Genomic DNA, 24968 nt, shown 5'->3' with positions numbered 1-24968 from the left:
CAAGTTAGCCAAAAAACTGCTCAGAAAGAAGGAAGACATAAGTCAACATTATAATCTGAATTCTCAAAACAGAAAAAAGCTTTGTAATAATTTTGTACTGTGAACAACATATTCTTCTCAAAGAAAGGCCTCTCCAGAGAAGCAGAATCAGATAATGTACTCTATGGTATTTTCTGCATTCAGAAATTAGGCCAAAGTATTTATCATCACCAAGACCCCCATTTAGGGTATTCTAACACAAGAAGACCAGATCACCCAATGGGAATAATTGGACAAATAACCAACTTCAAATTCTGTGTCGCTTAACGAATCTTGCTAGGTATTCTTTGGAGTCCCCTTGGGTCACAACATCTTAAAGTTAAAGAACCAAAAGAACCTCCTACACTTATGGTTGTACAACATTATGTCAATTTTTGAAATGGTGCTGACGTTTTAGACAAGCAGTTGATTCCCTGACGCAGGGAAGATGAAAAAAATAGATTCATCTTCAATAGAGCTGCTATGACAAACTTGTCTTTTAGACATTCATTTCTTCTATTGAAAGAGCTGCTAATCAGTCTGTCAGAAATAGCAGCAGCCATTAAAAAATGTTAACTTTAAATAATATATTTTTCAGTTGCAAAATGAAAAATGAACCCATGAACCCCAGTAGAACCCAATAAAGACAAGAAGGGATTTGTATGTGTCTTGTTTCAAGAGCTTTTATTTTTCCACATAGTGAAAAACAATGGGCGTCATGCCTCTTATTATTCAAATTCTAATTTATCAAAGGGAAAGTTGACTGCATGAGAATAAGGCACATTATTGAAAATGATCAGAAGTTACTTATAATGGCATCTTGAAATACTGCTTGCTTTACCACAGCCTGTACTGACTTATGCTGTTTCAAATAAGAGCAGTATATTAACACTCCAAATGGTTACAATTGAGTGCTGCAGTTCCAAAGACACCTCAGAACACAGAAATTTGTAAAGCTTGAAAATCTGAATCATTTTGCTCACAGAGTTTAAAAAGGTTTTCCCTCCTCTCACTCTGAGATACACAATGACGATGAAGCTTTGTGCTGCTGATATTTTTAAATGTATTTAATGTTACTTATGTACATTACTTAACTTTTCAACGTATATAAGCCAAGTAAATTAAAAAATGGCAAGCATTCAACATTTGTAGTATCTTCAAAAAATAACAAGGGTTCTTTACAAAGTTCTTAACTTTCTACATGCTAAAGAAGCAGTCAGGACTTGGATCCGGCCTCAGCCCTGTGGCAGGTGCTTGCTATTTCACCCAGAAGGGACCAACAGTTAGACCCCTGTGCACAATACTCATTCTCAACTCAATGATCTTTGAAGAGCTCCCTGTAGAAGCCCCCAGCAGCAGGAATAAATGTTCCTCAGGAAAAGAAAAAACTAAGCTTGAATGACCAGCACCAAGAGGCTGGGGCAGCAGAGCACAGAGAGAATCCCTCCTTCCTTTGTCTCTCAGACTGGTTTTGGAGACATGATGATCTGAACTCCTGACTATAGCTTCCAATGGTGAGGACTGCAAACACATGTAGAGCATAATCAAAATTACAGTGAATTAATTTGTTAGGAAACAGATTGAAGTGGTATGTGCCACTGATTTTCCTAACTTAATGTTGTTCTTTTAGTTCCCTCCTGAGCTCTTCCAAACTTTTCATTTCTTCTGAAGTGGTTCTATAAATAAACACCACTCAGTCAGTCTGAATGACAGTCAGTCACTCTTCCCACTTCATTCTATCAAAAGTCATATTAACCACAGCTGTAGCCCACTGCCTCAGCAAAACCAGCAGACTCCAAGTCCTTTTCAAAGTTTTAGTAACACTGTCTAAACACTTGATCCCAAGAAGATAACAGATTCACTTGTCTTCTCAACTAAAAGCTGCAACACTCTAAATATTCTGTGTTGATCCCTCTTCTGAACAGATGTACGGTTCCCTACCTTGTTGATAAATACAGTACTTCCTTTCCAAACCTTTCTGAAAATGATCGTGACATGCATTTCAAGTATTTTCTAAAAACTTTTTTCCCCATGTGCAGAGATGCTATAAATATCTAATTGTTAACAGCTTTGAAAAAAATCAAGAACAAATCTGACACAGTAGTCCAAAAACATTAATATCAAGTTATGCCACTCAAAGATTTACACAACTCTGACAATTAGTCACATTTTAAGAAGAGAAGTCTTTAAAACTCTGGAGCTCTGTTAAAGAATTAATCTCCACATTTCAACTAGCTTTAAAAAGACAAATGATTTAGATGTTTTCCGCATTTTCAGGAAAATTAGGACAAAACAATTTGATGAAAGCTTAATAAAAACCCCTCTAAAACCAAACATTATACACCCCTCTTTTGTCAAAAATTAGAAGTTATTTAACATAAATCCTTTTTCAACACAATTAATTTGGAAAGAACAGGGAACCTACAAAACAAATGTAAGGTACCTCTGCAAGAAGGATAAGTAAGGCTCCTACTACTTCCTACCCATGCTTAGTACTCTAAAGAAAGATCCGAAATCTTTGTGTGGACTTCTTAGAAAAATCAAGTCAAACCTTCTAAAGAGGACACCAAAGCATATATAGCAATCATGCCATATTGAATGTACAAAGTCCTTCACTTTCAGCTTATTTAACTAATCATTAGAATTAATTCTTCCTTATGGTAATAAATCCTCTGTCCTATGTAAATTCCTCTCTAATTCCTCTCTATAGATGGGATAAGAAGCAAGGTAAGGAGAGAGAGCACAGAAAACCAGTTCCAAATCCCAACCCACTTCTTCCAAGCCTTATCATAAAGTTTGAGCTAAGGAACAACAGGGGAGCAAAGGAGAGCTCAAATCCAATTGGTGTCATGTATAAATTTCACAATTATCACTACTTACATTGTTACTCTAATAAATACTGAAGCAGGTTTTATTAGAGACACAAATACCTATCTCCAAGATGGATATTTGAAAATTCCAAAACTGCATTGAGTTAAGTATTATAGCAAAGGTCAGATACTTCATTGTTTTTTACAAAAATAAAACTGACAAACAAAAAACAAAACAAAAATGATAGAAACATCTTGGTCTGCAAAAACAATTCCCCTAGAATATAAATTTGTTACTACTCTCTCAGAGCTAAATAAAGTTTTATATCATAAATGGCAAAAAATAATGCATTATCACATAAGGAAGAGGGTGGTTTTGTCACATAAGAAAAAAAGTGCAATCTAGCCCAGCAAAAATACTAGGAGGGTTGAGGTTTTTTTTCCAGAATATACCAATGTAGATACAAAAGAGTAGTGTACAGTAAAAACAAGATGTTATCACAAATTTGTGCTCAAGACAGTGTTTATAGCTTTTATATACTCACATTTCCAGAAAGCTGAATTTTTAATCTGTGTTTCCTACTTGGATTTTCAACTGAGTAATACTCAAGGTCCCAGAACTGCGAGTACTCTCCTTTATCTCTAGGTGAAAAGATTACAGCAACCTATGGGAAAAAAAATTAAGAGAAAAATTTTGCAGAACTCTAAAAATCATCAGAATCTTCACATCTTCACAATTTTACCTGTACAAAGTTGTGGTTCAGCCAGCACAAAATTTACACACTACAAAACACACATGGCACACAGAGGTGATCTTGCAGAAAATTATATAAATACAGCCAGCTAGTCCTCCTTTGCCCACAAGTGGAAAAAATGGGATGAAATATGTTGTGCAAGCAATTTTGAACAAAATTTGAGTTCAGATAATTTGCTTTAAGCAAAGTTACCAAGAGCTGGCACAATTACTTCTGTTAGTAAAATGGAGAGAAAGGGGACCAGGAAGGGAAATATGTGCACATGGAAAAAACTTCCTTAATCTGGCAACCAAGTTGTGAACAACTCAACTCCTCCAGCTCCGAATCTGTAAGCTACAATTATTAGAAGGTCTAAAATTTAAACCAACTTGCAAGCTGTGAATTTGACCATCCTTAAAGGTCACCTATGTAACAAAGGCTCATTTCCATATAGTGCTGTACCAGGTTAATTCAAGAATAAACCTGCATTATTTTCAGAACTCAGATTTAGGGGAGAAGAGAAAGAGAGCAGCAGATCAGAATAGACCACTACAACTATATCTAATTAGCAAAACAACATATCCACTGCAAAAAAAATAGGCAATCATGATAGCACAGTACCTTATCAGCTCCAGTCAACAGCCTTGCATGCCAATGATGTAAATGTTATTCAAACAGTCCTGAACTAGGATTGCTAACGCAAATACAATTGTTTAAATTCAAATAATGGCCTGCAATATTATGACATTACTATGAAACTGGACAGGAATGAGTTTTTTATTCTTGTAAACGGATTACAAATTGCACCTCTATGGAAATACTGTCATAATTAGCCACAACAATGAAAAGACAGATGAAAAGAAGAGGAAAAGATAAAACTCAAGTAGCATTGTATGAGAAGATGAGGGAGGAAAGACCTTTACAAACCTATTCAGTCTATCCATGGATGTGCTTTATAATTGTGGTTATGAAACCCTCTACTGGCCAGGAGATAAAATTGTAAGTTAAATGAAACCAACTTTAGGAACAGACAACTGTTCTTGAACAAGTATAGCAAGAATGTTTCAAGGAAGGGAATCAGGTGCATACACTAGTTTTGTAACAACCCAGAATTATTTTAAAATATTTTACTAGAATTTCATAATAACAAAATAATTAAAAATAATTTTCTGTTCTAAAATAATTTGTCCTTAAAAAAACCCCAAACAGTAACACAAATACACCACCACTTTGAAATCAAACTACTTTGGTTGCATGAATTCTTAGAATCAACTGCTCTGAATTTAGCTCATACAGACTACCTGATACACTCCAGAATCCAGTACTAAAAGGGCAACATTTTATCATTATCAAACAAAATTTACTTCTCATTTAAGATCATATTTTACAATTGAGATACATATATATGCCTGAAATATTTATAAATGTTTACCTTTTCTTGTCCATGAACTTTGAGAGTACCAGAAACATGGGAAAATCCGAAAGAGGAGTAAGGAACCCTAAAAACACAACCACTTCTATCTGCATCCTGCAAATAAATTTATAAGTCAGATTCAGAAGAGAAAGGAAAAAAATAGCCTGAAACCACACAATATACCCCCCCACACACACCCCTTGTAGGAGACTGAGAAATATACACCAAATTAAGCTGATTTTAAGTGAAAAATTGATATTGACTCCCTAAATACAAATTAATAAAGACTTAAACTACTAAATAGTTGTGGTCAGTCACCTCAACTACGGACTTACAGTTTAGAGGTGGTGCACTGGCTAGAACACAACATACTCAATCCCATGGGGTACTGGTAAGAGTGCTACATAACAATTTAATATAGTTTCACAAAAATAGATCATAGTAATAATTCTAGCATAAAATCAAAAATCATCACAGCATTTCAGACTATAAAAAAATAGGGAAGCATTTACAAATATCAACAGCTAGGCACAGGTAACAGCACTGTAATAAAAACATCCTTGACCTAACTCAAATTTCTGCAGAGATACCATGTATAGTGCAATTTCAGCAGCACAAGTCTAGAACAAGACAAGTCTGGCATTCTGGAGCCAAAATGAGACACCTATCTTACATTTATGCTTGATTACTTAATGCAATCTGGATGATGATACTGTATGAGCACAAGCAAACTCTGTAAAGCAGTAAGTGAAGCAAAAACTGTGCCACAGAGCAGTGACTGATTCACAGTCAGGGAGCATTTTAGGGATGAAAAAAAGGAGCAAAGCATTTCCCTGATATGGACAGAGAGGGAAAAAACCTTTGTAACTGAGGTCATGCTCAAATGTATATTCTTTCTTGAGAGGCAACAGGGAGAGAGAAGTTAAAATCAAGGGATTTGCACAAAACTTCCAATGTAAGTATTCACTCACTCTAACATAGGGTGGTGCAAAAGATGACAATATCCACTTCAGATTTTCATTGCCTTTATTCTCCATTTCCAGGTAACTCTCTAAAAGAGAAATATCAGACCAGTATACTAAACATCCTTGTTCAAGTATCCCTGGTGTAAAGAGTTAAGCAGAAACTATATTTCTAGACGAACACAAGTTTAGTGGAAACAGTTTTCATTATAACAAGTCTCAAGAGCAGACTCAAAGCACACTATCATAAAATTTGTAAAAGCTTATACACAAGAAATTTAGACTTGACCAAAAAAAACCCCAAAAGATATCCTTCCCAAGACATTATTTGATCATTCAGAGACAAAACATTGACAGTATTCCAGTCTGGGACCAAATAAAGTTGTACCAAAAATCTGTTTTGTTACTCAGCATACACATAAATTCATGTGTTTCAGCAAGAATTAATAGGACAAGATCATCTCAGTCTGGAATAGCACACTAAAAAGCTTAGCTGCAGACACATTATATAGGAAATTTATAAACACCAAAAGCATTATATTAGAATCCTTTCATACTTTTAGCAAAAAAAAAAAAAAAAAAACAAACCCAGATATAATTGATAAATTAATCCTTAAAAGTACAAGTCTGCTGGAAAAAAATTATGTCTATGGATCATTAAAAAAACCTTCTTTACCTAAAAAAACTAAGTACTACAAAAAATAACCTGGTATCTAGATAACAGAATGAGAGTTCCATAGAGTTAGTTTGAGAATTTTAAACATTACTGAAATTAAAGGTACAGACCAAGCATTTCAGACTCCATTATCTACACTGTCCTCCTCAATCACTATGTACCAAGACAAGGACAGCCAGCCTTACAGCTGATACTCCTATTGTTCTTATTTAGGAAGAGCATTTATTTCCCTGCTAAAGACAGGCAGATTGGTCACATATCTTATGGGCATAAATGCAGATGAGAATGGATCTACTGCAAAGGTGCACTGAGCCAAAAGTGTTTCAAGTAGACAGAGTAGCCTTTTAATGTAGCTGCATTCATCATAGTGGTTTAAATCCCAGCAACTAATATGCCTGTATGCAAACCTATCTGTGGAAAAAAAAGGTGTGACTATACTGTATATGGAGAACTTAAAAAAAAAAAAAAAGGAAAGAAAAGGAAGGCATAAGTGGGCAACTGGTCATTCACACTTTCTAGACTAAGAGAACAAAAGTCAAGGCACTAAATTTCCCACATATGCAATACAATAAACAAAGATACTACAGATGCTATAATTAATAACTAATTCCTCTTACCTGAGCTTTGACCAGGTCTTGTTTTAGGAAAAACAATGTTTTTGTTCTTTATCTCCATTTCTGTTAGACACAGCCCAGGGAGAGGCTTTGGCACATCAACAGTAGGATTTTCAGACTGTGGAGTAATTGTATCATATCTTCCACATGAAAAGTCTGATCCAGACACGCTCTGTGCGACAGCCTCTTGAATAAGCACTTTAACAAGCTTTTGCACAATTTGGAGAAAAGCAGATGTTTTAAACAGTGAATATTGATATATTAACAAGTCAAACTATTTAGCTCTATTACTTTGAGCTGCAAGAGCTTATGTTCAGCTTTACATTTCAACAGAGGAAAGCTCTCATACATTAAATCAGCAGGTCTTCTCCAGCCTCAAAAGTTTAAAGATTCTAGGACAAGTTTAATTCAGAAGAAAAGGACCATTCACTGAAAATTTGCTACCTAGGCATTTTAATTCAACAGGAATAATAATTTCAACTAGTTTAACTGACAATTCCTACAATATTCTCTGTTACAATAATGGAAACAGAGCTGCCTCATTCAGAAAAGCTTGTATTCACTTCTGCTACATAATTACAATTTTAAAAGTTTCAGTTAATGCTAGTAAAATCTTAGCATACTTTTTGCAAATTTGGAGAGGTAGCAAATAAATGACAAAAACATTATTAACAACCAGATTTCTTATAATTTGATGGGTTTTGCTACATTCTCTACTCTTGTCTAGTAGATTTCTTAAATCTTTTTCTCATATTGTAGAACATAACAGTTAACCATGTGCAGTCATAATTTCCTTCTCAACAACTTCCCTGTTTGTTTCGGTTTTTTGAAGGCAGTTTCCAATTCTGTATCATACCTCACACTTCCCTCAATGCAAAAGGAAAGTAAGATACACTTTTATCCTTTCAATGTCTATTTCTCTCTCCATGCATTGTTACAAATAACCCAGAACACACACTGACTGTAAAAATAAGAAAAAAAAGTCTCTTTCTTTAGGAGAGATTACCAAGGAGTCCTTCTGCTCTTACACAGAAAAAAGAACAACTGCTGGCTTCATAAATTTTATTTCTATGCCTCAACTTAATCAGGGAAATGCTTTGGATTAAAATCCATGAGGAGGCAGTACCTGTTCTAGACATTCTTTATCACAGACCTGTCATCCAGAAGGTCAATTTTACCTTAAAGGACCTCAAAAGGAGCTATGCTGACATGTCCAATAACCTCTTAACTTAGTTTATTTGACAGTACGATACTGACTACTTTTATGTGTGCACATCTACATATCTATATTTAGTATTTTAGAAAATAAACATAAGGCACTTATGGGTGCAATTCTGTTGGAAATTCAGTTAGTAGTTCACATCATAGTATTTCTTCAGAGATGAATGAACTAAAAATCTTGGTTTACAAAATAGCATCATACTTTTCCTTTTAGTTCTCTGAAAACTTTACAAAGAATAATGGAAGTTGACAGAGCTGCTGACTCAAATCTAAAAGGTTTTAGCAACTTTATTTGCACTGACAAAGTAAAACAAAAAGCTGCAATCTGAAGCCTCAAGTAAACCACATACCTTTAGTCCATTATCACAATGGATATAGATTAGGCCACTCCAAGGAATTAATGCAGGCCTTGTGGCAAGTGATGGATTAGGACTCACCAGAATTAGTGTATTGCCCCTAAAAAAAAATTTAAAAATTAAAAAAAAAAAAAAAAAATCAAGTAGCATGATTCTCACACTAGAATCAGTATCTACAACACTTGTCACCAGCCCACCCAGAAAAGGATGCACTTTTAAGATAGTAGATAAGTGAAGATGCTTTACAGAGCATCTTCAAATTTAAGGTATTCAGATATCTGATATATTAAGCTTTAATGGCCATGATCCCAGGATCTTCTTCCACCATCACTGAGAAATCAGATCACTTCTTTTCATGGCCTAACTCAGTTCAAGAATTCTGCACGCTCCAGCCAGCACAGTGCAGAGTATTAAATATTCTGGCTGGCTCCTGTTCTGACAGGTTGACTGCCCTTGGCACTGCGAGGAGATGGTCATGAAAAATAGAAAACTGGGCAAGTGTAGCTTGCTGTGCTTAAGTCAGCTGTTCCCACGGATTTGCTTCCTACTTGCAGACCTCTCTTCTTGATCCAAACTACTTACTTGGACCCAAAATGTGAGGATGCTGCCCACTCTTTTCCAGGGAGTACATTTTAAAATTCTACACTGCAAGAAAATTGCTTGCAGAAGGCCTTGAATACCCTCTTTTTAAGAAATCATCCAGACAATCCTGAATTTGGGGTATGAGATACTGAGTATGTCCTTACTTTTACAGCCACTGGAAAGTCGTTCATTGTTACTGCTTTTTAAGACTACTTTTCTTGGCACTGATTGAATCTGCAATGAATGGCAGATATCCTAGCCCTTCCATGGAACTCTATTTTGTTCTCACTACTGATGAAAGTTTCCCAGAAATTTACATCTACATGAATATGAAATTAAGTGCTTAAAATGCAATTGGCGAGGCAGGAAGAGAAGAGAAAGTATGTTTGGGCAAACATCTTCAAAGTTAACGAACTACTGAAATACAGTTCTGAAAGCAAAACCTATTTTTTGGTGGGAGACTTTTTTTATTTTTTTTTTGTAAGATGAGAATAGTTTAATAACAGGATCTTAAAGCTGTTCAGAACTGAACCTTAAAAAAACATCAGAAATGTAGAAGGGAGAGGTGAGCATAAATTGTGGAAGTCTTTGCTGCCATGTGTGAAAAGACTCATATACATATACAGTGATATTACGACTACTTTTCCAAAAAAAAAGCTAATAAGGCACGGGCAAACTGACACCGGCTTGTCATTTTCATACCTACAGATAACTGAGAAGCCAAAGGTTGAATGGCAAAACCTAGTTTCCTGGAAATAAAAAAAACAAAATCCCAAAATCAAGTTGTGAGGAATATCAGCACATTTGCTAAAGAAAATACTAAGTGCCCAGAAGAGAAGCCTTCTATAGGAACTGTTATTTTGGGGGCTGTTTCTTGGTTGTGGGAAGGGAAGAAGTGTTTTTTGTTTTTAAATGCACAGTTAAATTTTAAACTAAAAACTACCACGGAAAGAGATTTCTAAAGCTTCAGCTTCACTGGCCATTCAGCTCCTTGAAAATTATACAATAATAATAGCATTTCCAGGCACAGAAAATTCCTGGCATCAAGGTAATTACACACACGACAGAAGAACATTCCCAATATACACAAATGTAAAAGGATAAGGTCCTAAAAAAAGCTACATTTGCATCTAAGTTGACAAAAATTCTATACTCAGGAACTAAAATAGTTTCAGGGTACAGCCTAAGCAAACTAAAGTAAATTCCTTAAAACCAACCAAAACTAAAATAAAAGCCAACACTTAAACTAAAAAAAAAATTCCTCCAAAACCTTATCACGCTTTCACACATAAAGGAATTTATGGAAATATATTTACTCTGGTTCAACAGCTCCATGTTGTGGGGTTATAGTAAGGCAATGAGCTGGCCATGAAAGTTCAAATGTCAATGTCCTAGCGGAATTGTTGAGAATTTGTACACGTTTAGTATCTGCTGCTTCACCTGTAACAAAAAAAACCCACATACAAAAACTCACAAAAATGCCCATGATACAGAGATGCACCAATAAAAATAAAGTATTTTCTGCCCTAATTTTATCTTCACATTACTTTAAAATCTTCATAGGTATGCAGTGCATTCTGTATGCATGCACAGAGCACATTACCCCGATAACTTATCCAAAACTGTGTTCAAATCGAGTCTGCATGAAGATTACTGGCCAACCCACACTTACAAACATCTTATGCAGTACAGTTATCTTAATACTGAAGTGGCTATTTCATTAACTTCAAAAAACACTTACCAATAGAAGGAGATGTCAAAGTCAAATACTCAGGTGTAACAGTCCAAGTCTGTTGAGCATCTGATTTATTCTGAACCAGATCTTTAGCTTTTGCAGATAAAGAAGTACCCTGAGGCCCTTTAACAGGAAGAACGTCCAAAGTTGCAGCAGTATGTCTGACAAAGTTCTCAGATCTGAAAATAAGACTGCATTAAGCAAACGCAGTAAAAAATATCTAGTGAGTAATTATAATAGCCTACTCCTAGTATTTCTCAAATTGTATTATTAAAGTACAATACTTCTTACATGGACCCTCAATTTAATTCAATTCTCCATTAAGCAAAAACCAATCCAGCAGCTATATCAGGATCAGCTTTTGCACAGAATGTTTGGAATGTACCATTTAGAGTAAGAGCAACTAAAAAATTATCTTCAGAACATAATTATATCAAAGAAAACATAATATCAAAGAAAACATAATAATAACAAAGAAAACAAGTTCTGCATAGAGAAATAAAGCAAGGCAAGTTGGGTTTCACAGCATGCTATGCAACACATTCTGGAAATCAGAAGCAACACGTGGAGATCACCCAGTCCAACACCTCTGCACAAAGGAGAGTCAGCTACAGCAGGTTATTCAGGACATTGACCAGCCAGGTTTTTCGTTTCTTCAGAGATGAAAACTTCACAGCCACTCTGAGCAACCTGTTCCAAAGTCTAACCACCCTCACAAGAAAAAAACATAATTACATACATGTAATTACTAATTATCACACCTGTACCTGTCCGATTCCAAATGGGGTCCAGGAGACTGCTGAAAGCTATCCTGATCACAAGTGGAATATCCAACCACAGAAAGGAGAACCTTTTGCATACTTGCATAGAAAAGATGGATATCATTTGTCCCTCGTGGGAAATCACATACTAAAAATGAGAGGAATAGAACAATTCTAGTAAGAAAACTTCTATAATACTCAGAAGTTACACCACAGAGATTTAAGACATAGACCTAGTTAATAATCCATCAGCTAAGAAATTCTACATCACTCCAAAAGTACTTCCTGCAAATTTAGTTATCAGGCATAGCTCAACACTAACATCAAATACAATATATAAATACAAATACACACCAATTTAAAACTTTTCATTATAAGATAACAAATGTTACGTATAAAAAAAATTAAAATATTATCATATAGTTTCCACCTTTATACAAATGCTATATAATAATTTCATTCTATGCTTTTCTCTAACACTAGCTGAACAATTTCAAAGGGTACTCCAGAACCCAAGTGTCTAATGTTCACTAAGATTTCACCCCAGCTAAGATGACTGATAAAAAAGATCTTTACTTTTACAAGTAAAGACAGTACACAATTCATAGGAAAAGAAACAGAACACATTTCTTCAGGTGTAGTAGCCCTACAACAGCAAGTAATTCCATAGTGACTATAACTCAAGAATAGGATTTGACAGTAAATTTGTTCATGACACTTATGGGATTGAACAGTTGAGGGTGCAGGTGCTTTAAGGCGCCCTTTACAATATATTGTATTCTTAGCAATGCATTCCTTACCAACAAGCAGAAGCTGTTAAATTTAGGAAGGAAAATAAATATTTATTTTGGTGTCAGCCAAGTTGTCTGCCTCTCAGTTTTCAAATATGTCTGTGTACAACAAATTGAATCTTTCTCAATAGTTAAAAAGGCAAATACTTTCCAAATAAACTCAGCATTTTTAATGCTATAATATTTACAGACTGGGGTTTCATGTTGCTAGGAGAAAAGTACAGAAAATAATTTAAATAAATAGACACTGAATGAAAAAAAGCAAATTCTGTTGTGATGGGTTGACCCTGGCTGGATGCCAGATGCCCACCAAAGCCATTCTATCACACTCCTCAGCTGGACTGGCGAAAGAAAACAAACAAAGCTTTGCCCAATACAAGTGTCCAAATTCATAACTTTTCTTCTACATTTATAAAAAAATAGTGAAAAAGTAACTAGGATTCAAGCCAAAAGCACATTTGTCACATGCAAACAAGTATTATATTTTTCTTTTAAGTCATTCTTACCTTCTGTCACAAGCTGCTCCCCTTGAAATTCTTCATCAAATACAGCATTTCTCAATAAGTTGTTTTCTGGGATTATGCGTTTTTCTACCTCAGGTTTATACATCACAGCTCTGTTAGAGATAAACAGGAGTCATCAAATCAAACAAAGTACTAGAAAAAGATTGATAAGAGTTGTAAGAATCAAGCATAATTTTCACTTCACTTCTTGACTGCAGCAAACTCAAATCTGGGAGCATTCATTTAAAACTGAAATCTTTTCACAGTGTTAAAATGATTAAAGAAATACCCGCTCTATTGCTGCAGAGTAAAAGGAAACACTGAAATAATGGTTACCATATGCCTGTCTTTCCATACTTGCTCTCTGCTGTCAGTCACACCTACCTAGATTTCTGATAAGTGCATCAGACATCTGAGTGATGTTTCAATCACCACTGGAAGCAGGAGAATGCTATTTTGGTTACAAGTGAAAGCCTTTTGAGAGGAAAAATTGACTAGTGGCAGCAGGTGCCAGCCACAGCAGGAACACAGAGCCAAGGAGCATAACTTCCAACAGAATAGAAAAGGCTGGGAGGCACAGGGATATAAATAGTCCTGGGAAAAATGGGAAGCTACAGGTCAGCAAGAGGAAATCTGGCACTCAGATAAGGTCAGAGCCATGGAAGAGGAAAGAATACCTGAGCACTACTAACTCTCAGTCCAAGCTACTTACCAAGCTGCTGACTATATATAATTTTGGAGTAAGGAACTTGGGGCACAAGTTGGTAGATGAAGCAGAGTACTCTTTTCACATTCCTGCCCCTAAGCCCCAAGTCATATTCACATTCTAGTGCACAATTACAGAATGGGGTTGGACTGGCTTAGAGAACTCAGTTATTGCAACACATACACTTGTCCTACAAGGGAGATTTCAGAGAACCACCCACCAAGAAACAACCAGCTAGACCACTATTTTCAAGAACAATATGCCAGCCTGCAGACCAATAAAATCCACAAGTCATTTTGTATACGTAACATCCAGAATCTGAATTTTAAGTTTCCAATAATACCTATGTAGTTATATTGAGCTTCTAGATGGGTTTTCTGTTGATCTGTAGACCAAAACTGTTCCCTAAGTACTTCAGTCCTTTAAGGGGATTCCAAGATAGTGAGCATTGCCTCACACAAAACAATTCATACAAAAAATCAGGAACAAGCATCTTCTAAGAAATCTAAAATAAGCCAGCTTCCTGTCAAGGTCAGGAACTCAATTATTCCATGAGCTTTTTATTCAAAGTCGTACAGTCAAATTCAGTTGCATTTAATACTTTATTTGGATAAGAATATACACAATGACTTTGACACATTGTCAGGCAATGACATTTAAAAGCAATAATGAAATAATGCTATTTTTAAGTTTTGCACTGAATTATGATCATCAGCACCTTAGTGCTCTACTTGGTCTTAACATTCTGCAGTATACTATACCCCACAGACAGCACATGTGCCACTTATGTCACTGAAAGCAGAGCATGCCATTTGAGTTATACAAACTGAAATGCAGAATAACATGGCCCCTATTTAAGATCAGCAAGGTATTTTCAACAAGTTTCCTTAGTGTGTCATGAGCCTACATGGATGTCACTTTTCTTATATACATATCTACTCAAACACATTCTTTGTCAACAGAATTCAGCAAACAAAGACATGAACCTTATCTAAAACTTAATACTCCTGTGTATCAGTACTATTCTTTTCAAGAGCCTTTTTTTTTTTAATTAAAGTTACATATACGTTAGAGAGACACATTAGAGAACACAGATCTCTTTCAATACAAAAAAGAAAACATTTCCCTAAAACCCAACAGACCTGAATTTAAGAAATTTAAAATAGAATTAAATACTTAACTAGGATTGTAGCTACAGTATGTAAGCAAAGCTATAAATGAACAAACCCCCATCAACAACTTACAGATGCAAGGCTTAATAAATCTCTTTATATCATCACCATCTTTTAGTTTGTTCTTGCTCGTTTTGTAAACATGTTTAAAAAAACACTTATGGCAGCACATACTCCTAGCTTTAACTTATTAAACATCTGTCTGTTAGAATAGCAAAGCACATCTTACCTGCGATACTGCTGCCTAGAAACTTCATCTCCCCAAAAAAAACACACTGTCGATACCAACATGCTTGGGTGGAAGTGCGTTTCCACTGGATTCCATACTACAGTAATCACCTGATAAAATAAATAGGCAACATACTGAGGAAAAAAAAATCTTATCATTTTTATTAATGTTTGGAATGAGTCAATAGATTACTACGAGTGAAACAGGACAAAAATTAGGTGAGATTTTAATAAAGAATGAGTCAGACATTTTCATTGATAACATTTAATTTAAATTCATAAAATTTGCTCAGAACGAAGAGCTGTACTTACTTCATGTGTTCCTTCTCTTAGTACAAACTTCTCTGGAGACACTGTCATAACCTCAGGATCCATCACTGTTTTTGTCTGAAGGTTTCCCAAGCACAGCACTTTAACATAGGCAGCCCGGGAACCTGTGTTTCTCACATGGAAGGAAGCTTTCTGTAATCCTGCAGACAATGATCCTTCCAATGTAACCATGAAGCTATCTGACAATTTTTTAACATTTTCTAAAATTATATTGCTTGTTCCTCCATATCCAGATAACGGTATCTGGGAGAAAAAAAGAGTCCATCATCAAAAAAACAGTACTTTAAGTGAAAAAAGCTTCTTAGAAAAAAAAATTATGTACAACTATGGTAAACTATAGAGAATTACAGATAAACAAATTAAACTGTTAAAAATGTGAACTGAAAAGCCCTTGCAAGAAATAGAAAAGCCTAAATTTACTCAATCATTTTCAACTTCTACTTCCAAGTTCATTTAAGACCTACCTATAGAACAAGATAAGTTCAGATTTTTTAACACTTTTAGAGTTAAAATCTTAGGCTACTTTTAATATAATACATAAAATATTTTGTCCTTCACAAAGGAAAGAATTGCATGCAAAATTGATACTAATGTTCAAAGCATAAAATTTAGTGCCCATATGATTTTAACAAGTATACAGATACCCATAATATGTGTCTTGAATTTTCAGGTTTTTGATAGAAACAGCTATTCAGTGCTAGATTTTCTGTAACTATGAAAAAAATACATTTAAAATTATTAGAAGCTATGTTGGGATTCTTACAGTAAACTTAATTCCTGGCTTTGTTCGAATCCCCAGATGTTTGATTTCCAGTTTTGCAAAGCAGCAAGTTACTCGGGTGGGTGTAAACATCAGGTATATGTTAGTATCTTCTTTGGGACGCATTTTGAGTTCCCAGCTACTGGTTAAGCGTTCTTCTGATCCAAATATACTTTGCAGCTATAAAAACAGACATCAGAACTGAGAGACTATAATAGGAAAAAAAACATAGCAGTAAAACTTAATTCTTCCTTCCAAGTATAGTAACATCTTCAAATTCCACATTAACTTCTTTGACAATGGCATATTTAAAATTGCAATGCTTAATATGCAATGAAAACTACAAAGTCCAAGATACTTTATATTCCCATAATGAACATTTCAATGCCTCTCAGTTTAGACAGACTTCTTTGTCCTCAATCCCCAACCAGTCAAGGCTGAGCTTTACCAGCACTACATTAATTTTCTGTCAGTATAAGATTGTAGATTTAAAAAAATCTGAACATTTGAGGGGAAAAAAGGAATATAAGTCAAGGTAACATTACAAAAAGACCCATTAATCATGGTAATTCCTAAAGGCTAATTCCAGTTTTTCTATCCTCGTCTACACTGTCCTGCAAGAAGGGCCGTTGGAGTGATGGGTCACTCTACTAAATACTGACTCTGTTGTAATATAGCAGCTTAAAGAGCTGTAAGCTGAGCTCCAGTTTGCTGCAGAACTCTTATTTCAGTAGCTCCCAAGGATGTCAGTGTCACTTAGGCTCTGCTACTACACTCATCTTGGCAGTCTCAAAACAAATACACAGCCTGCTAACACTTCAGGGCAAAAATATTTTCATTATAAACATAGCCTGGTAACTGTAATAAACACTAAAGAGAAATTTTAATGACAGGTACCTGAAAACAGTCGTGATCCTGGCCTCTTATCAACAATCTTAAATGCTGGGTTTCAGATGGAGAGTCATTTCTTAGAATTAGCTTCTTCTGTCTAAAAATATGTTTGGTCAGATTTTATAGCAAATACAAATTAACTGCATCTATTAATTCATGGAAACAATGGAACTGGGACAGTCAATTTTGAAGTAATTTAATGGGAAAAATCACCTCTTGGAACAACAGAAAGTTATTTCTGTATTGTCCAACTTACCCTACAATGCTATACACCACAACAAATGAATACTCATATAGTAAAACAATCCCCAAATATATATATATATATATATATATATATAGCTTCCTTGAAGTTGAAGTACTGTACTTAACAGCCTAAACTTTCAAAGAAACCAGCAATTGTATCAATACAAAAACTCCCTAAAAATCAGGGCACAGTTATGATGAGATTACCCAGACATAATTATGAAGAAACCAAGTCTTGTGACTAATCTGGCCCAGATTCACTGGAACAGTTGTAAAGAACTAAATTCAGAATAACTTGTCCTTTTCATGGACTTCTCAATGTAATAGCAACACAGAAAGTTACAGTCACTTGACAGAATCAGGTTAACTGAATTTTTTTTATTTTCTCTGTGATACATCCTAGCATTGACCAGGCTGCTGGTACTCAGAGCTTTCCTCAGCAGAGGTAGGAAATATCTCCAGCAAAAGCAAGTGCCTTTGGCATTTTAACAAGTAAAAAAACATTGACAGATGAATTTGACAAGCCTTGAAATTACAACAACATAGGAGAATAGATCATGCAGTTGGAATCAAAGAAAGAACAAAACCTCTATCAAAACTGGCAGACACTCTTTTGTACTCTGTTGAAACAAAATTACAGAAATAATTTCAGCTTCCTAAAACCAAGGGTTCATTAAAACTGTTTTACAAGGGGAACAGAAAATAAAAAGATAGCAGCATACAGGAAAGAAGCAGCAATTCCCAAACAGCCAATACCCAAAACTACTGTTAGAAGCACACTACCTTAACAAACCAGAAAAGCAGAAATGTAGCTATCAGAAACAGTTCTTGGCTACAAAGCTGGATTAATTTTAATACACCAGGAACATCATTAGATTTCTCAAAAAGTTCAGTATCAACCAACAGAGGATTAGTCCTTCAAGAAACAACTACTACAAGTTCAGAGATCTGCAAAAGTTGCAGACTTGACATATAACAAAAGCAAAGAATATCCTGACAATTAGGAACACTTTCACTAAAGCATAGAATACTGAACCTGTAAATTTGAAACTAAAAAAGTGAGGACAAGTAGTAGTCTGAAGGATAAAGTAATTCATAATTAGGGGCAAAACAGGTTCTCCATCACTAAAATTTTAACACTGAAACATTCAAATCAATTAAGGGATGTTCAACAGTTTATGCTATTCAGATGGTCAAATTACATTACACAGATTGTATTGCGTTTGTTGTAATGGATGAGATGAAGCATAATTAATCTCTAGCAAGAGATAGGTATCAAAAGAACCAAAAGAATTTTTCTATCAACTTAATTGAAAAATACTTTTCATTTCTACTTACATGATAAACTAAACTTAGAGAATCAGATATTTTAATCATAACTAGAATCCTCAAGAATACACAAAGCTTGAATAAGATCACTTTGTTTTCGAAATTTTCTTGCACAAAAAAAATAATAGTAATATACTCCTTTCACTTGAGACATAGAACAAATCACTGCAAATTATCATTGTGAATAGGAAATTTTACTTCAAATAAGTGCAATATAAAATATTTAACTGGATATTCTATATGAATGGCTGTCCAACTGATACTTACACTGATGATCCAAGTGATACTGCTCCCCAGGCAATGAACTGCTTGTTGGAGAGGATGGGTGGAATGTCTGAGCACTCAGCAGCTGTAGACACAGGTCTGTTTTTCCCAGATTCTACCTCACCTTTTATCATCACTTCAAACTGAGGTCCAGATGGCAGCACAAGGATTCTCAAAATGCTTTAAAAATAAATAAATAAATTTAAATCGCACAACAGAACAAGATTAGCTGATGAAATCAAAACATGACTGGAAAAATATTACATAGACAGTTTTAAAACTACCTTCTTAAGGCAAAAATACAAATACTTTTTTTTAGTTTGTGACAAAGGCCAGCTTTAGGCATAGCCCTACATTTAAATCCTTTGGGCTCTAAATACACATACCACATTGTACCTCACAGAGTCTTCTGAAGTATTTCATCTGGAAATTATTCCGATAAATATTTCAGAGGCTACAGCTCAGCAAAGTATTTTTTGTCCATACTAATTTCTAATTATTTAGACAGACTTATTTTAGTCTTTTAAGTCTGGCTGTAGATTAAAGAAATGCTTTTCGAATGCCATGAGAAACTCCATTGAATTTTTACAGGTGTGAGACATCCAGGAGCACCAAGGAAGGAAATCTAGCTTTAAAATAAAAGTCTGAATCATTTCCTATAGCACAGACTGACTTTAAGTCAAGAAAAACACTCAAGAACCTCCATTCTAGCTGTCAGTGAATCCCTATGATGCCTGCTGACAAAGACCCAAATCCCATCAGCAGGGAACATGGACTCTTGTTACTGCCTGCTAGTTTATTAGTCTTTTGGCAGCACTTTGACGTGGACTACAAGTTTGCCATCCTGAGTACCTCAAGCCTGTAAAAATTCAACCAATCCAATAGGATCATACTGTCACTAGCACAGAACTTCTCATTGTTTAATTTAAATGCACTAGGGAGGCCTGGTTAAGCTAGCTAGTGAAGTTGAACATATTTTGAAGATACTCCTTTGTCCATTCTTGCTCTATCACAGCAGAAACTAGAAATCATGTAACAAGAGAGGAAAGACTGTTCTGGAGAAATGAGTCAGACCCCTGTCATTGCCAAAATCTCTCATTACATCTTAATTATTACTTGAACCAATCAAGCTTGTTTTGCAGAATGAAGTTCAACAGGCCCCAATGAGCAAAACTATGAATGTTTCTTCCATCTGCAAAAGGAACATGTACATTAGTGTTGTACAGAACAAACTTTTATCTGATTACAGCAGACAAATGAATACTTATGATCTTGATCTGTTCTTGAGTTTTTTCACATGTAAAATAGAAATAACATTTCCTTTGCCTCAGCAGAGAAAGAGAAGCAACTGAAGGAGCTTCTGAAGGCAAGTATTTTGACATTTTATTGTACTTTAGAAATACATAATTACTCAGAGAATTACTCCATTTATTTACACTAAACAAGTCTTAAAATATTTCTTGATGGGAAATATTACCTATTCATTCAGCTATAAATAACTGAATAATCTACAGAAAAGGTGAACCTTAGCAAAAACACTTTTGTAACAGATGAGAGCTCTCATGAAAACAACTGAAGACAAAGTCTCTTGTATGGGTAAAATTTTTAATTTTTTTACTACCTTAAGGTCAAAAGTAGTTAAGTTCAACACATGCAGCACAGATTCAGTTATATTACCTTTCTGTAGTTGTTGTGCTTTTTGGAAAATACTGGACAGTCACAACTTGTTCTTTTCCGGGTAAAAGGAAGAGGTCCTCAGGTTCAACAGCAAAGCAGCTGTCCTGATCTGATGTCTGAAAGCAGCCAAGAGCAAAAGGGAGAGTTAGTTACCTCTTTTAAGGGATTAAACACTTCTACAATATGTAATACAATTTGGTTGTGCACCTGTTGTACCTGCAGTTCAGACAATTTGAATACACCTGGAGTCTTCAACACTTTATCAATTAACCCAGCACCATCACTTAATGTGGCAGTTGTGATAGTAGTCATATATACTATTTCCATGGCCTCTGATCCTAGAAATGATGGGCTAACAAATATTCTTGTAAAATGGAACCTTCTGTTGACTTTGAAATGCAAGTTTCAAATGTGTTTGTTTCTATTTCAGTCTGGAGACATATTTTCCACGGATTCTCAAAAAGGTCAAGTAAAGACATTGCATATCAGAAAAGAACTCACTTTGAGTTGGCAGATGTACACTTAAACCTAATGCAGTTTTGTTAGAAAATACAGATGTTTCCCAATGCTAATATTCATCTTTGCCTTAAGCAGGCTTTATTCTACCAGCTACATAACACCTGCTGTGCAGCACCAGCCTCACTACTTTTACATATAACAAACATTTTAGTTAAGATTTAGTGATAATCATAAAAGTATATTTGTTATAACAAATGAAACTGAAGTTGAGCAAAAGAACATCCACATGCTTTTTGCAGAAAGCAAGCTAATCTCTTGGCTGTCTTTCATTCCCGTTATGTAAACTTGTAAAGCTTTTGTCAAACCACAGAGCTGAGCTAAAATCCCAAGGCTCAGCTCTAGCTTCAGTACAATATGAACAGCACATAAAACATGATTTCAAGAGGGAAAAGCCAACCTACCTTAACTTTCAGATGTACACTAATGTTTCCAGCATTTTCCAATGGCAGTTGCTGTTTGACTGTTGAACCCACACTAGTAGACAGATGTATTTTCTGTAAAAAATAAGTAAGTGTATGTATATATACATACATAATAAAACCAAACATTACAACAGTAGGAGGCTAGGAGAGGCAAACTGTTCTTGTAATACAGTTTGTAAATATTCACAAACCTGCAAGCCCTTTGGAATATGTATCCTTGCTGTTCCAGCTCTTGCTCTGACAGAAATACTTTTAATCACAGTGCTAGGTCCTGGACTATCCACTTCCACGTCCACTCTTGCCAGGAACTCCTCTGCTGGACCCAAGGAATCTAAGAACAATTTAATGAGTACCAAAAGTAAGCAAGTCTGCCAACAGCAAAGGCCATTCCTTTGGATGCATGTATCACTTCAGTTACTCTTCAATCTTAACATATTCATGTGGTGATAATAACAGCAGCTCTCCCATTACTCCTACAACGTTTTTTGCTTCTTTTAAATAAAGTCTCACAGGACCTTATTTAAGAGTTTAAAAGTTTGAATTTTTGTCAAACATGACTGAACTTGTCACTAATGCAAAAAAATAATCCCATCCTACCACATCAGCCAAACTAGCTGATATATGTAATATTCTCTATTCAGGAAGTCAGAACAATTCAGAGGTTTCTTCAAATTTATTATCTGTTTTGCAACCAATGCAAAATTAAGAGATGGTTTAATTCCCTCAGTAAAAGGAGTTAACACAAATTCCAGGCATCCTACAGTACAAACTTCGTACAGCTTCATATTTAAGTAAAAATGTCTCTGGCAATATAAAAACAATTAAGACAGAGATATCCTGCCTCCTACAGTTAGTAAAAATTAATATGATACCTGAAATATTAGCACACACAAACAAAACATGGTTTCAAGTTTGCAGCCTGTTCCTGCAGTTCTAACACATTAAAAGTCAAATCTGTTTCAGTTGAAATTAAAATCAAGTTATTTTACCTGAACAAGAAATTTGTTTCTTAGGTGCATGGAACAGAACCCAAACTGTTAAAGCTTCAGGATCCTGAAAAAGAAATTCGTTGACTCACCTTATGGAAGGGGGAAAATTATTGAGAGGAGAAAACAAACAAACAAAACACCCACAAAACAAACAGGCAAAAGGTGGACTGCCCAAAAATCATTACTGTGAACTCAAATATTCAGTAGTGTCATTTTAGACAGCAAGTAAAAAGAAGAATCTGCCAACTACAAACTACTCACTTGCCCATCATAGCTTGCATGTATCACATGATTTAAAACTGATGGAGCTGCTGTCTGAGAAGCTGCATCCATTTGTTTGTTAGAAGTATTAACAGATTCCTTGGAAAAGGTGAAGCACCGCCAGGCTACTGCATTCTGTCAAAAAAAAAAAAAAAAAAAAAAAAAAAAAAAAAAAAAAAAAAAAAAAAAAAAAAAAAAAAAAAAAAAAAAGTATTAAATCTCTTATTGTCACTAACAGCAGTGCTGACAGAGCTAAGAAATGTAAAACAAGTTTTTGAATGATTCAAGTAGTTTGGAAAAAATAATCAAAAACTAGGCTGTAGTTTTGGTAAGTATATGATAGTCCAGTACACCCTCTAAAAAGAATAGGAAATCCTTTTGCAGCAAAAGGGGACGAGCAGAGTCTGGTTACTTAAGCCTTCAAGGAATTTGGCTGTTCAAGACCAAGCATCACTAGTCCTCAAGACAACCTCATCCACCTTAACGTAAGACCAATCCTTTCTTGTTCCCCTTCATAAGAAAACAAGGCCAGCTCTCCCCACAGCACAAATCAGCAGTCAGCCCAGCCTAGCCAAAAACATGAAAACTGCATTGCCAGAGATGCAGAGAGGACTACTCTCAGACAGGTTTTTATCTAGTGGGGGACAAAGCAGATAGAGAGGAGTCCTGCTCTTGCTCCTGCAGAGGAAGAGGGAGTATGTTAAACTTGCTAGCAGCAAGTTTGGCTGCTTGTTTGAACAGTCAGCTGTTCCATTTGAATAGTGGAATATGACTTCAGCTTCTCAGAGAGAAGAAGGAAGCTTCCAAGGGAAGGTTTAGTCAACACAACCCTTTTTCTATCTGCTTCTCTGTGCTATCAAAGCAAGCACCAGAGGCAGAATCCCATGGGTAAGTTAGAAAAAGTTACCAACAGACGTGAAACAAAACACCACGCATCTATCCCAGACGCATTTTTGTTGGTACCATTACAGCAGAATCAGATTACAACCCTGCAAAAACTACTTATTTCCCGACTAACAAAAGACTTATTGGGAATCTTACATCTAGTGTCCAAGATCTATTTCTTAATGATATGTAATATAAAGTGTTTGGGTATTAAAATTCAGTATCACAAGATGTTAACTCTCTCACATACAGAAGTTTACTGTACTTACTGCGTTAATAATAAGTCTAATTGGCATAAAAGCATGGGTTTTGTTGATAAGTTTCAGGGGAAGAGCCTTCCAGCTGCCAAAAGGCAAGTCACCAAAATCCAGGCAATCTCCTTTTCCTGTTTCCACCTGGTTTTAAAACAAAGCAGAACTTAGAAGAAAGGAAAACCTTCAAAACACACTACAAAAGTACCAGGAAAGAAAGGATGTTCCATCCTCTTAAAACTATATCCACATATAATACAAACCTCCTACCAGGGATAGGAGTCTAAGAATCATGTTTTCTTTGCTATTAGAAGGGGTTAAAGTCAATTGACTATCTCCCATGCATTTTGCCTCAATCAATTAAGCCAATCTTAATTCAATGTTTATCCACCAAAATCCAGCAAACAATCAAGTTATTTTGGATAATTCAAATTAAAAGTAAGTCTAAACCATGATTATTGCTAGCAAGTAAGAAATATCAGTTTTAGATAATTAAAAACTCATCCCAGCAAGTAAAAAGTTAAGAAAATAACTAAGGGGCAGTTAATTTTTACTAGTTTAAAAACACTTAAGTGTCATGATCTGCAGTAAAATACAGCTTTTATTTGGAACTTTTTCCAATCTCAAGAATGCAACAACATGCAGAGATTCAGCACAGGGTTTAAATTTTATTTGAAAATGACACAAGTTTAAACTATATACTATGAAGAACATGGAGAAAGGACTACCTATAAAAGAACAAAAAATGCATTAAAAATAAATAAAAATTTTTGGAAGAAACATTAAAAATTACATCCATTCCTGTGCAAAACATAAATTAGTCCAAAGCAAGTTAAAAGACCATCATAAATGAAAAAAAAA

General features: G+C 35.1%; 1 protein-coding gene across 2 annotated transcripts in view; it reads right to left on the bottom strand.

Moving 5' to 3' along the window:
* CEP192 (centrosomal protein 192) overlaps positions 1-24968 on the bottom strand; it is a 54842-nt gene that overhangs the window by 5683 nt on the left and 24191 nt on the right. Inside the window, exons 21-40 of one of the 2 annotated variants that reach the window (XM_056483627.1) lie at positions 24126-24251; positions 22972-23106; positions 22711-22774; positions 21913-22052; positions 21701-21793; positions 20781-20896; positions 19107-19283; positions 17271-17361; positions 16377-16553; positions 15596-15856; positions 15285-15394; positions 13181-13290; positions 11890-12031; positions 11129-11313; positions 10704-10827; positions 8800-8905; positions 7232-7436; positions 5948-6027; positions 4995-5090; positions 3374-3493 (exon numbers count right to left, since the gene is read on the bottom strand). In XM_056483627.1, coding sequence (XP_056339602.1) covers positions 3374-3493; positions 4995-5090; positions 5948-6027; positions 7232-7436; positions 8800-8905; positions 10704-10827; positions 11129-11313; positions 11890-12031; positions 13181-13290; positions 15285-15394; positions 15596-15856; positions 16377-16553; positions 17271-17361; positions 19107-19283; positions 20781-20896; positions 21701-21793; positions 21913-22052; positions 22711-22774; positions 22972-23106; positions 24126-24251 — 2658 coding nt within the window. The remainder of the gene's footprint in view (positions 1-3373; positions 3494-4994; positions 5091-5947; positions 6028-7231; positions 7437-8799; positions 8906-10703; positions 10828-11128; positions 11314-11889; positions 12032-13180; positions 13291-15284; positions 15395-15595; positions 15857-16376; positions 16554-17270; positions 17362-19106; positions 19284-20780; positions 20897-21700; positions 21794-21912; positions 22053-22710; positions 22775-22971; positions 23107-24125; positions 24252-24968) is intronic. The other variant, XM_056483628.1, reaches the window with a different exon arrangement.

The sequence above is a fragment of the Oenanthe melanoleuca genome, chromosome 2 (assembly GCF_029582105.1).
Source record: "Oenanthe melanoleuca isolate GR-GAL-2019-014 chromosome 2, OMel1.0, whole genome shotgun sequence".
NCBI classification, from domain to species: Eukaryota; Metazoa; Chordata; class Aves; order Passeriformes; family Muscicapidae; genus Oenanthe; species Oenanthe melanoleuca.
The sequence above is the reverse complement of the archived record's forward strand: the minus strand, read 5'-3'. Positions and strand labels throughout refer to the sequence as shown.